At 36.6% G+C, this 13,040-nt stretch overlaps 1 protein-coding gene across 7 annotated transcripts in view; it reads left to right on the top strand.

The window, feature by feature from the left end:
• The window catches only part of GALNT3 (polypeptide N-acetylgalactosaminyltransferase 3), a 48,066-nt gene that overhangs the window by 18,857 nt on the left and 16,169 nt on the right, over window positions 1-13,040 (top strand). For 3 of the 7 annotated variants that reach the window (XR_012421174.1, XM_074009370.1, XM_005573361.5), the window contains exons 2-4: window positions 4,115-4,320; window positions 5,717-6,337; window positions 10,902-11,074. Coding sequence is in view for 5 of the 7 variants with exons in the window: in XM_074009370.1 (XP_073865471.1) it covers window positions 5,823-6,337; window positions 10,902-11,074 (688 nt within the window). In the remaining 2 variants the exon portion in view is untranslated. Of the gene's footprint in view, window positions 1-1,416; window positions 1,460-4,114; window positions 4,321-5,716; window positions 6,338-10,901; window positions 11,075-13,040 lie in introns of all 7 variants that reach the window. The other 4 variants (XR_012421173.1, XM_065525598.2, XM_005573360.5 and 1 more) reach the window with 2 other exon arrangements.

Genomic DNA, 13,040 nt, shown 5'->3' with positions numbered 1-13,040 from the left:
AGAAAAAGGAATTAAGAATCCTGGTTTCATTTTACTCATTCATTTATTGTGTGTCTTTTGGCTTATGTCTTTCATTGTTCAGGTATCAATTTTCCCATTTTTATGATTGGAATAAGATATTTATAAAATGATTTTACAGAATCATAATTTGCAATAAAACCTCAGTGCCTCATGTATATCAGCATAAGTCCCTGTGTCCTTTTGGAAAACTGTGGGTCATTCCTGCTTTGGATTTTATCATATATCTCCAAGTCTAAATAACTCTATTCATTTACATCAAGAGTCTATTTTGAAACACTCATCTTTGGCATATTAGAAATTAGTAATGCGATTGCCTTTGGACAGATATAACCCTTATCAGATGCTAGTTTTGATTTGCCCAAATCTTGTGATCTAGACAAGTAATTCTTAACCTTCGCTGCTTGTTAGAATTATCTGGAGAACTTAAAGTAACAACAAAAGCAGAGTATATGCCCTGCTCCCACACCGATTAAATCAGAGGTGAAGTCTAAGGCACTTTATTTTTTAAGAGCTTTTCACTAATGTATATCCAGAACTGAAGACAACTGATAGAGATGCTTAGTGTTGAGTGGCATTCAGCATTAATGGAAGCCTGATATTACACATTAACAGCAAAGTACAGAAAAGTCATAATGAAAATCCCATCGATGTTGGAATCTTTAAGTGATCAGGGTTGATAAGAGAAGATTCAGAAATAGTCTGAAAAGATCAAAACATCATCTTCCTATTTCTAGGCTCTGCCTCTGTAAGGTTCTCAACTTCTTAATCTTCCATTTTAAGATTTACAACCTTATTTTCAATCTTTATTTCTGAAAAGGTGCTTTGAAAAGTTTTAAAATCATTTATTTGTAAAACATTACCCAATGATAGGAAGCTATTTATAGTTTTTATGGTTTTTCCTCAGTTTTTTTTTCTTATCCCTTCTATTTAGGATATTAGTTCTTGACTCTCAAACATTTTATTTTAGATAATTTCAGTTAAAAACTCAGGATTTTACATTGAACCTGAGTTTGAACACAGTTAGAAAAATGCTGGTCTTAAACTGAACTGGCATGGCCAAGCCACCTAATCTCTTTGACTCTCCATATCGGTCAGTAAAATTGGAATAACAAGGGCTAGATGCAGTAGCTCATGCCTGTAATCCCAGCACTTTGGGAGGCTGAGATAGGAGGATTGGGGAGGTCAAGGTCAGTCTGCCTGGGCAACATAGCAAGCTCTTATCTCTACAAAAAAAAAAAAATAGTAATAATACTTCACAATATTGCTGAGACAGTGAGAACTTATGTATTAAATGTCATTTAATACCAGGGACCTAGTCAACATTTAACACAAGTTAAGAATTGTTTTTGTTGTTGTTTCTGATAAAATCTTGGTCCTCTTTCTTCCTTTTTCCAGTGAACAAATTTTTCTGGGTGCATACTGTGTTACCAACATTGTGGTAAGTGCCAGAAAAACAACCATGAATAGGATGCTATCCATGTCTTTCGTAAGCTTTCCTCGACGACTCTGTTAGAAGCATCCCAAACTAAAACCTACTGAGTGGGTCCTTACATAGATACACATGCACTCACAATGATAGGATTACTGTCCTTCTGATGAAGAATTCCTCTACTTTATGTTTTATTCCTAAAAAGAACTCTCTTCTATCTGCATCATTAATTCTCTCCTTCTTTTCAATTCCCACCCTACCCACAGATATGATTTCTGACATAAAATGTTTTGGGAAAACTATCACTACTGTGGAAGAATCTAGTTCTGTCATATCCTCCTATTCTGTGCTTTCTCTGAACTCTTTTTTCCATGTTCTGTCAAAATATCTCAGGGAAACCAGCTCAATTCTTCTCAAATTCCTAATTTAGCCTACCTCTAGCTACAGAAAAATTGAGTATCACTAGATAGCCCTGGGGAAGGCTATCTATTTTTGCCTTTTTTTTTTTTTTTTTTTTTTTTTGGCGGGGCGGGGAGGGGTAGTCCTCTCAGGAACAGAAAGGAGGTGAACACAGGTTGATGAATGTCTACCTTTCATCAAGATACAGTTAGAGGGGATGAGGTTGTAGTTCATCAACTGGGAACCACTTTCCTGTGAGACCCCAACATTTTGCCCATTCTTACCTTCCTGGAACCCCATAGATGAGGTTACCGCCCTATTATTCTGGAAGTGCCCTGAATCCTAAGCCTTAGGATCTTGAAGGCATGACTACAACTACTCTCTCTGCCAAGGTTCTCTTCTCATTTTTCACTAAAGCCCATTAGACCAGGTCTAATGAAGTTCAGTTTTAAAGGTCAACCAACTGTTACACATTTAACATCTCTCAAGTGTGAGATAAGATTGTAAAATTACCTCCACTTGACATGGATAATTTATCTGTGTTTTCATTTGTGTTTTTTATTTTTTTGCCCGCCCCTCACTCTTCATAGGATTGGAAAAATTGGACTTTCTTTCCAGTCAGTCTCTTTTTTTCTACCCTTAAATGTAGGTATTTCTCTGTCCTATTTGTTTTACATTACATTTACCTCAAGACTGACTCAAATTTTCATCTCTACTGCAGAGCTTTTTCATAATTTCCTGTCCCATATATCTTTTTGCTCATCCAAACTCACTTTGGAAGTTCCATTAGCATATTACATTTGCTACATCCAAAACTGAACAAATTATCTTCTTAATTCCTACCCTGAATCTGTGCTGCTTCCTGTATTTCTTGTCTTTGTTAATGTTATCACTTTACTCATTTGTATTAGTTTGTTCTCATGCTGCTAATAAAGACTTACCAGAGACTGGATAATTTAGAAAGAAAAAAAGGTTTAATGGACTCACAATTTGACATGGCTGGGGAGACCTCACAATAATGGCAGAAGGTGAAAGAGGAGCAAAGGCACGTCTTACATGATGGCAGGCAAGACAGCATGTTCAGGAGAACTCCTTTTTATAAAACCATCAGGTCTCGTGAGACTTATCCATGACCACGAAAACAGTATGGGGGAAACCACTCCCATGATTCATTTATCTCCATCTGCCCTGCTCTTGACACATGGGGATTTTTACAATTTAAGGTGAGAGTTGGGTGGGGACACAGCCAAACCATATCACCATTCATCTCCCATTCTTCCCTTTCTCTCACCAAGACCGTTGTTTGATTCCACTTCCTGGACTTTCTTGAAATCATTTCACTCCATCCTTTGGCTCCCCTCATCTCATTAACATCCATCACCTTTACGGGGGCTTAAAAACTTGTAATTTTTCTAAAACAGAAATTTGATTATGATCTTTTCTTTTTTCTTGTTTTTGTTTGAGACAGAGTCTCGCTCTGTGGCCCAGGCTGGAGTGCAGTGGCTCAATCTCAGCTCACTGCAAGCTCTGCCTCCTGGGTTCACGCCATTCTCCTGCCTCAGTCTCCCAAGTAGCTGGGACTACAGGCACCTGCCACCACACCCGGCTAATTTTTTGTATTTTTAGTAGAGACCGGGTTTCACCATGTTAGCCAGGATGGTCTTGATCTCCTGACCTCGTGATCCACCCGCCTCAGCCTCCCAAAGTGCTGGGATTACAGGCGTGAGGATTATGATCTTTTCTTAAAAACAGTTTTCTCCATTCCATCTATTTTGGAAAAAAATTGATAATTTCCAAATTCACTGAAAGATGTACAAGATTTCATGAACTGATCTTTAAGTGACCTTCGAGTCACATCAGTTGTCATTCTCTCCCTGTGCCTTCCGCTTATGCTGTACTGAAGGACTGATCATGCTTTTTCTTGCTTTTATGGTTTTGCATCTGACATTCCCTCTCTGTTTTCCCTCCTGTCTACCTGCCTAAAATGTACTTGTATTTCAAGATTTTGCTCAACAGTGTCGTCTCTAAGAAAATTTCCCTAACATTTCTCCTGACCCTCTACGCTGTTTACTTTTTCTTTTTTTTTTTTTTTTTTTTGAGACAGAATATTGTCCTGCTACCCAGGCTGGAGTGCAGTGGCACAATCACAGCCCAGTGCAGCCTTAACCTCTTGAGCTCAAGCCATCCTCCCACCTCAGCCACCTGAGTAGCTGGGACTACAGGCGTGTGCCACCACATTTGACTAATTTTTGTATTTTTTTGTAGGATGGGGTCTTGCTATGTTGCCCAGGTTGGTCTCAAACTCCTGGTCTCAAGTCATCCTCTGGCCTCAGCTTCCTAAAGTGCTGGGATTATAGGCATGAGCCACTGTTCCAAGCCTGTGTAGCTTTCTTTGTCTCCTGTCATAACACATATCACACTGCTTTGTGACCGGCCTCTGACTTCTTATATTTCAATTTTGCTTCTTGAAGGTAAGGGCTATCTTTAATTTTGTAACCACAGCCTAGCACAAAATTTGACACATAATTAATTACACAACTGTCATTGTGTTATTGTGTGGTTCTGTAACTTCTTATATTCTTTTCAAAAGCTTAAGCGGTCATTTCGTTTTTTACATGAAGTTCTTAAAGCAACCAAAGCTCAGAAATATTGGAATCTCACTTTTATGAGCAATATATGCCAGAATTGGGGTTATCTTTTGGAGCAGAAGTGTCCACTCCATACTGGAAAGAATATAGAATTAGAAATAGTATATAGAACTAAGTTCTGCCTATTTTGTTTATTCCGCTTAAAATTTCCTGCCAAAAACCAGAGAATCCATCTTGGAACCTGGTTTTCTTATTTTAAATTTGGTGAGAACTTTGGAAGAGAAGTTAAAGAAAGTGTCAAAAGTTAATTTTCATTGCTATAAATGATATTTTCTTTAAAATGTATTTAGACCATAGGAGGAACAGGCATTTTCCCTCCCCTTTGTCTTTGCAAATTTCTTGACTGGCTATCACGGCTCATAGTATATAATCGTTTCCTGAAAAGTCCTATTTTTCTTTTCCTTTGTTCCTGTTGTCCTATATTAGGGTTTAATAAACTTGCTGTCCCTTCTTAGGGTCAATTGCAAGCAATATTTTATCAAACCAAATTCTGCATTTTTAACTTAATGACCTCTATAGGCTCCCTAGAGACACTGCAAGTAAAGCTAATGAATTCTCTTTTTACTATTAGATCTTGTATTTCTGTGAGCTATTAAAACTAGCTGTTATAAAACAACAAATTAAATGCCACCGATTTTCTTGTTTTTAGGGGTTCCTTCAGGATTCACAAGTACTATTGGGTCAGAAAATCTGGGAGAATGATAGTTTACTTACTGATGAAACTGCTATATTACCATCATTGGTTAAGCTGGAGTACACCTTAGTTTGAGAGTAAACTATATAAAATGAAGGCCACTATTTTAGGTGGATGCCTGGTAGTACCTATCAGTATACCCTTGCTTCCTTATGGAGCTCTCTTTTTTGTAATTCATTCAATGAGGTCCTTTGATTCCTTGGTTATCAAGTGAAGATATTCTTTTTTAACTCAAAATATATTTATAAAATTAATTTTATAAATAGTGGATATTAGAGTTTAAAAAGAATGTATTTTTGAATGGAGACAAATATCAATATTTTGCAACCCCAATAAATTGTAGTAAATCGTAACAATTATTTTCTTCTAAAAGTGTAATTTTCTTGAGGATGAGATATCTTTGTTTTCTTGTTAACCGTAAGAGTACATTGGTAGCTTGTGTTCGGTTGTTGGTTAAATGAATGAGTTGAGCCATGCCTGTAGGACTGAATAACTGCTAATACCATCTACCATTTCTGTTTATAGGTACTACCATTTAAAGATACCTTCTTCTCAGCAAATCTATGATAAAAAATATAAGTAACAGAAGAAATAACTGCTATTTGTCAAGTGACAAGCTTTTAATGTCAGAATGGCTCACCTAAAGCGACTAGTCAAATTACACATTAAAAGACATTACCATAAAAAGTTCTGGAAGCTTGGTGCAGTAGTTTTTTTCTTTATTATAGTTTTGGTGTTAATGCAAAGAGAAGTAAGTGTTCAATATTCCAAAGAGGAATCAAGGTTGGAAAGAAACATGAAAAACAAAAACAAGATGTTAGATTTAATGCTAGAAGCTGTAAACAATATTAAGGATGCAATGCCAAAAATGCAAATAGGAGCACCTGTCAGGCAAAACATTGATGTTGGTGAGAGACCTTGTTTGCAAGGATATTATACAGCAGCAGAATTGAAGCCTGTTCTTGACCGTCCACCTCAGGATTCAAATGCACCTGGTGCTTCTGGTAAAGCATTCAAGACAACCAATTTAAGTGTTGAAGAGCAAAAGGAAAAGGAACGTGGGGAAGCTAAACACTGTTTTAATGCTTTCGCAAGTGACAGGATTTCTTTGCACCGAGATCTTGGACCAGACACTCGACCTCCTGAGTATGTTGAAGAATATTTATTGTTTATTCTTTATCATCAGGCTTTGCAGGGGACAAAGGGGTGAGCTAAGGAAGTTGCCTGTTCTTTAGCTACTCTGAGGCAGAAAATCAGCAAATACTGTTTATTTAACCTGTTGTATTTATTTTTTGCTTATAATGATTGAGGCTACATATCCCTATTTATGCTTGGTGAGGCAGTACAGATATGAAAATTATTAGCTTGGAAATTAGAAAACTGAATTCTAGATCTGACTGCTATCCACAAGGAAATCCTTTATTCCTAAATACTGTAGCTTTCTCATCTATTTAGGGGGAATTATTGGACAATTTTTATGGGAAATATAGAAGGTAGAGGAATTGTTTCCATTTCTCTGTGTATTTCTTTAGAATGAAAATGTTTAAAAATATGCCAAGATTTTGGAACTGATGGATAATATTTTATAGATTTGTAAACCAATTCACAGTCTTTGTGATTACTTTGACTCAAAGTCTTTGAGTACCTAATTATATTTCAGAATGCCCTATTTTTTGTGAACAATCCCGAGTAGCTGGGATTACAGGCACTTGCCACCACAGCTGGCTAATTTTTTGTATTTTTAGTAGAAATGGGGTTTCACCATGTTGCCCAGGGTGGTCTTGAACTCCTGACCTCAGGTGATCCGCCTGCCTCGGCCTCCCAAAGTGCTGGGAATACAGGCGTGAGCCACTGCGCCCGGCCCACCCTCAGCAGATTATTCATTATTATTATTGCTATCATTATTTTGAGATGGAGTCTTTCTCTGTCACTGAGGCTGGAGTGCAGTGGTGTGATCTCGGCTCACTGCAACCTCTGCCTCCCGGGTTCAAGCGATTCTCCAGTGTCAGCTCCCAAGTAGCTGGGACTACAGGCATGCGGCACCACTTCTGGCTAATTTTTGTATTTTTAATAGAGATGGGGTTTCACCATGTTGGCCAGGCTGGAGTGCAATGGCACGGGTCTCCGCTCACTGCAACCTCTGCCTCCCAGGTTCAAGCGATTCTCCAGTGTCAGGCTCCCAAGTAGCTGGGACCACAGGCACACAGCACCCTGTCCGGCTAATTTTTGTATTTTTGAAAGAGACGGGGTTTCACCATGTTGGCCAGGCTGGTCTCGAACTCCTGACCTCAAGTGATCCTCCCACCTCAGCCTCCCGAAGTGCTGGGATTATAGGCGTGAGCCACTGCACCCAGCCCCTCAGTAGATTTTTAATTGTACAAGATAGGCCAGGTTTGGTGGCTCACACCTGTAATCCCAGCACTTTGGGAGGTCGAGGAGGGCAGATCACCTGAGGTCAGGAGTTCAAACCCAGCCTGGCCAACATGGTGAAACCCCGTCTCTTTTAAAAATACAAAAATTAGCTGGACAGGGTGCTGTGTGCCTGTGGTCCCAGCTACTCGAGAGCCTGACGCTGGAGAATTGCTTGAACCTGGGAGGCGGAGGTTGCCGTGAGCGGAGATCCGTGCCATTGCACTCCAGCCTGGGCGACAAGAACGAAACTCCATCTCGAAAAGAAAAAAAAAAAAAAAGTACAAGATAAGCAAACTGGAAGCAAACAATGCCTATGTATTTAGCTTTGCTTTCTGGATATTAGAGAATTACATTTGGCGGTGAACTTGAAGATAACTTTTGGTCTATTGTTTCACTCAGGTTTTTCTAGATTTAGGATTATCAATACCGGATCCAACTATATGAGTCCCTTAATGTTGAAACTGTGTAACTTAGATTTCTGTTGAGCTATTCTAGTCTGATTGATTCAAGTTTAAGTTGCTTATAATTTTTAGATGAATGTGTAAAGAAACTAATATCTATAAAATATTCTAGCTGTTATAACAAGGCACATTATAGTTCCTTTTGTATAGTAATAGATTAGAATGCAGTATTGCACTTTACTGATTTGAGGAGAGTTTTTGACTGAAAGTCATCTACATTAAAAATCAATAATCATGATTTTTATTCTTTTGACATGACAATCAGTGACAGCTCAAAATGAACTTTTTTCTCCCAATATAGCATTAAGAAGCTGCAATAATTTTCAATAGTGTTAATCACTAAGTAAGTGAAAAACAAGTAAGCACATTAACAACATTTTTTGGTTGGAGTTGAAGATTTAATTATTTCTTACTTTGGACAGGGTTTGTAAGGGTGGTAAAGATTTGTTTTTTGACTTCATGATCCACCCGCCTTGGCCTCCCGAAGTGCTGGGATTAAAGGCATGAGCTACTGCGCCTGGCCTGGTCAACATGGTGAAACCTCATCTCTACTAAAAATACATAAATTAGCTGGACGTGGTGATGCGCGCCTGTAGTCCCAGCTACTTGGGAGGCTGAGGCAGGAGAATCGCTTGAACCCGGGAGATGGAGGTTGCAGTGAGGCAAGCTTGCACCATTGTACTCCAGCCTGGTGACAGAGCAAGACTCTGTCTCAAAAAAAAAAAAATTTTGTTTTGTACTTCGAATGTAGCCAGTATCAGCAAATAACACGTTTTCTGAAGAACTGCTAATGTTTTCCATGCTCATTAGAAATATAGATCTAGTTTCTTCCAAAGCCAGATGGTCATGTGACTGATAATTTAGGCATGTTTCTATGTGCCAGGTTTTTCAAATGGTTTGACTGGGATGATACAGTTGCTTTGGCAAGTTATTTTAATTGCACTATTTTAAATGTGTAAAACAATTTTCAAAGCATACATTTAACATGTTAATTGTTTCAAAAGGAATGGAGTTTATGAAAGTATATTGTGAAATTTTATTAATTATGTTAATGATATAACATGACATTTTTACTTGATATTGGTAATTATCAGTTAAGCAAATAAATCCTAGTTTAAACTGGTGGAAAATTTTGCAAGATTAAAGTGATAACATTTTACTAGTATGAATTTTTGTGAAATTTTATACTTTAAATCTTCAAAATCATTTTATAATTATCGATTAATACTATATTAATTAACCACATAGCAAATAAAGGTAGGAAAAAAATCTTAAACTAGAATTTCACTTTCTCCTCAAAATGCTTATAACAAATCATGAGTTTCCTCTTTTTTTCTTCCTTTAAAAATAAAATACCATAGTATGGAATTTTTCATAATTTTTCCTTCTAGTTTATGTTGGTTATAAACTTTTATGGGTTCAAAATATAAGCTTATATTTAGTTATTTATTTCTGTGTAATTGTGGTTCAAGTGTGTATATGAATAGTTTGTGTTTGAGCTTTTTTTTAATTGGCAGTTTATCCAAAATTCAATTTAGAATAAATAATTTTATTTATGAATGATGAAGGTGCCCGTGCACCTGTATCACGCTTTGAAATCATGAAGAAACTGAAGAGCAGTGCCACTTTCACTCAGAACCCATCCTCTCCTTTTTCTAATCTGTTGTTGACATCTTCTCTTGATATTTTGCTCCAATCCAACTCCTTTTTTATCACTACAAATATTCCATTTGAAAGACTTGCTGTTAGAAAAGGGTATCAGAGACATTCCTATTGAGGTATGACTATGAAAGTAATTAATGGGATAATTTGTGTATCTTTTTTTAGGGTGGTTTTCTCAGGCCCCTAATATCACACTGGAAGCTACAGTTTCCCCATTGGCCCTGGCAGAGCAACTGAAGGGTGTTGGGCTCTTATCTCCATGAGTAAATTTAAATAATATTAAGAAGAACATAGGTTTTACAGTAAAGCTGTTTTTTCCCTTTTGATTCTGTATACAGATTAAGTAAATTGATTCAATAAGTCTAGGAAATAAGAAACCTATATTATATACTTAGGTAAATATGTAATTAAAGATGATCTTTATAAAAATGATTTAATAGGCTGGGCACAGTTGCTCACGCCTGTAATCCCAACACTTTGGGAGGCTGAGGCGGGCAGATCACAAGGTCAGGAGATTGAGACCATCCTGGCTAACATGATAAAAACCCCATCTCTACTAAAAATACAAAAAATTAATTGGGCGTGGTAGTGGGCACCTGTAGTCCCAGCTACTTGGGAGGCTGAGGCAGGAGAATTGCGTGAACCTGGGAGGTGAAGCTTGTAGTGAGCCGAGATCACACTGCTGCACTCCAGCCTGGGCAACAGAGCAAGGCTCCGTCAAAGAAAAAAAAAAATTTAATAAGGTGGTACAATTTTTAAAGTTGCAAATATGAAAAATGGATGATTTCTGCATGAAATAAGAAAAATTTGGTTTTTATTTGAGCAATTATAAGGATTTGTCATTTTTACATGCTGTCTCATCGTAGGTTATTTTCATTATTTAAGATGTTATTTGTATTTTAAATTATATTGTTGAGAATGCTATAATAACGTGTTGTAATTCTTGACATGTTGCCATCTCTGTTGGTGGACATCATCTCTGGGTGAGTGATTTGCTTGTAAAAAATTTGCTTTGATTTATTTACATTTTATATAGCATTGAGATTATATTACATAGAAGAAAACTATCATTTTTCAGTGATAAATATTCAATAATGATAATGTTAGCAATGGTATAGCTGTGAAATAAAATAATAAAATTTATAACTGTTTTCTACTTCTGTGACTTCTTCTAGATGTATTGAACAAAAATTTAAGCGCTGCCCTCCCCTGCCCACCACCAGTGTCATAATAGTTTTTCATAATGAAGCGTGGTCCACGTTGCTTAGAACTGTCCACAGTGTGCTCTATTCTTCACCTGCAATACTGCTGAAGGAAATCATTTTGGTGGATGATGCTAGTGTAGATGGTAAGAAAGCACATGCAAATTAAATTGTTTCCCAAATCCATATGGTGGTATCCCAAGTCTACTTGATTATATGGTGCTCTCTCTATGCCATCTCAGAGCTTGAATATAATAGTTTGGATAGTGGGTATGCTGAATGAAATTAGAATCCAAGGATGGACATATTCAAATATTTTCAAATGCAGAAATGTATGAAACACCATTATTCATAACTGTATAGTCCTCAATGCGAGACTGTTATTGTAAGACATAGAAGTTAAGAGCACAGACTTGAGCCTTTGAGTCAGGCTGCCTTGATTTGAATCCCAGCTCTTTTCCTAACCAACTATATGACTTGGGCAAGTTACTACACCTCTCTGCCGTGATTTATCAGTAAAATGGGAATAATGCCATATTTCATCAAATGTATTATATATCATTAATTTATAAATTACTAGAGAAAACCCACAGCTAATTAAACTTAGCATGCCATTGATTATAAGAAATTGATTATAAGAAGAATCCAATTATGTAGCTTAAAATTGAGGAAATACAGAACTGGTACATAACTTCTAGAGTTGTTTTAAAGTCTAAATGAGTTAATATAAATAATATATCAATAAATAATATAAATGAATAGTTAAAAATCACTAAAGAGTCACCGTGTTCTATTTTATTTCATTGTTCTTAAATATTCCAATATTACTTACCAGGTTAGCCAAATTCTTTAGTACATTTACACTTAAAATTGGAAGTCAAATACTAAATTACACATTTTAAATTGGAATCATAAGGTGAATTTAACAAATACTCTAACTTGTAAATTTTCAAACATCACAAGTATTTTAAATATTGTATCAGACAGATACATATTATTTCAATGATTACAAAATTTATTCCTTAATAAATCCAAGTTTGGAATCAGATTCCTGAAGGTCAGATGTCTCATTTTGTCCTTCCAGCAATGTCTTGTGCTGGTAAGTCCTACTATCCTCATCTTAAATAAACTGAGATGCAGAAAAGGTAAAATTCCTTGCCCAAGATCACGTAGCTAAAAGTAATTGTGCTATAAAGTGAAATCAGGGCATCTGATTTCATGTAGCTTTCTGTTCTCAACCTCCCAAATAAAGGGTGTGCATGGGAGCTAAATTTAGGGTGCAGATATAAATTTACAGGAAGTTCCTGTGTTGTGGGTAAAAGTTTTTTTTTAAACAAATTCCAACAGTGAGAAGGTATATTGAAGGAATCTGTAGTAACTCCATTTAAAATAATTCTAATCAAGAATGTTGAAATTTTTACAAGTCTCTTAAAACAGAAAATGTTTATGATTATGTATTTAAGATGAGTTAAAATTCTGCTTGTCTTTCTGAGAATTATATCCGAGGTAGTTAGAAGGTGTTAAAAGCTTAATCTGAGAATTATTTTTGAGGTAGTTAGAAGGTGTTAAAAAGTTAATCTATCACTCTGAGACAACAGTGTTTAGATAGATTTATTTTTCCACAAGGGTTGTTCCTGCACTTACCTCTCTTATGAATGTTTAAGCTTTAAATAAGCAGCTCTCTTAACTGAACTACTGGAGAATTGAAAAAAAGGTTATATTATCACAGATAAAGTCAAAGTCATCTGCATTTGCTTCTAAAATCTGGCAGAAGAAAACTTTTACCCCAGGATATTTATTGATTTTCTTAACATTCCCAAATCTTTTTGAGGCTATGTTTTGGGCCCATGAAGGCTGCTTGAAGAACTGCATTTTGTACTCAATAAGAAATCAAAAATGTAATTGTGAAAAGCAGGCTTAAGAAGTTGTTTCAGAATACGAACAGCTCGGCGAGTGGCTCAACCTATAATCCGAGCATTTTGGGAGGCTGAGGCCTGCAGATAGCTTGAGTTCAGGAGTTCCAGACCGGCCTGGGCAACATGATGAAACCCCGTCTCCAAAAAAAAAAAAGAAAAGAAAAATTAGCTGGGCGTATTGGCACATGCCTGTGGT

Source organism: Macaca fascicularis, chromosome 12 (genome assembly GCF_037993035.2).
Source record: "Macaca fascicularis isolate 582-1 chromosome 12, T2T-MFA8v1.1".
Lineage (NCBI taxonomy): Eukaryota > Metazoa > Chordata > Mammalia > Primates > Cercopithecidae > Macaca > Macaca fascicularis.
Note: the sequence above shows the minus strand (reverse complement) of the source record. Positions and strands in the feature narration are given on the sequence as shown.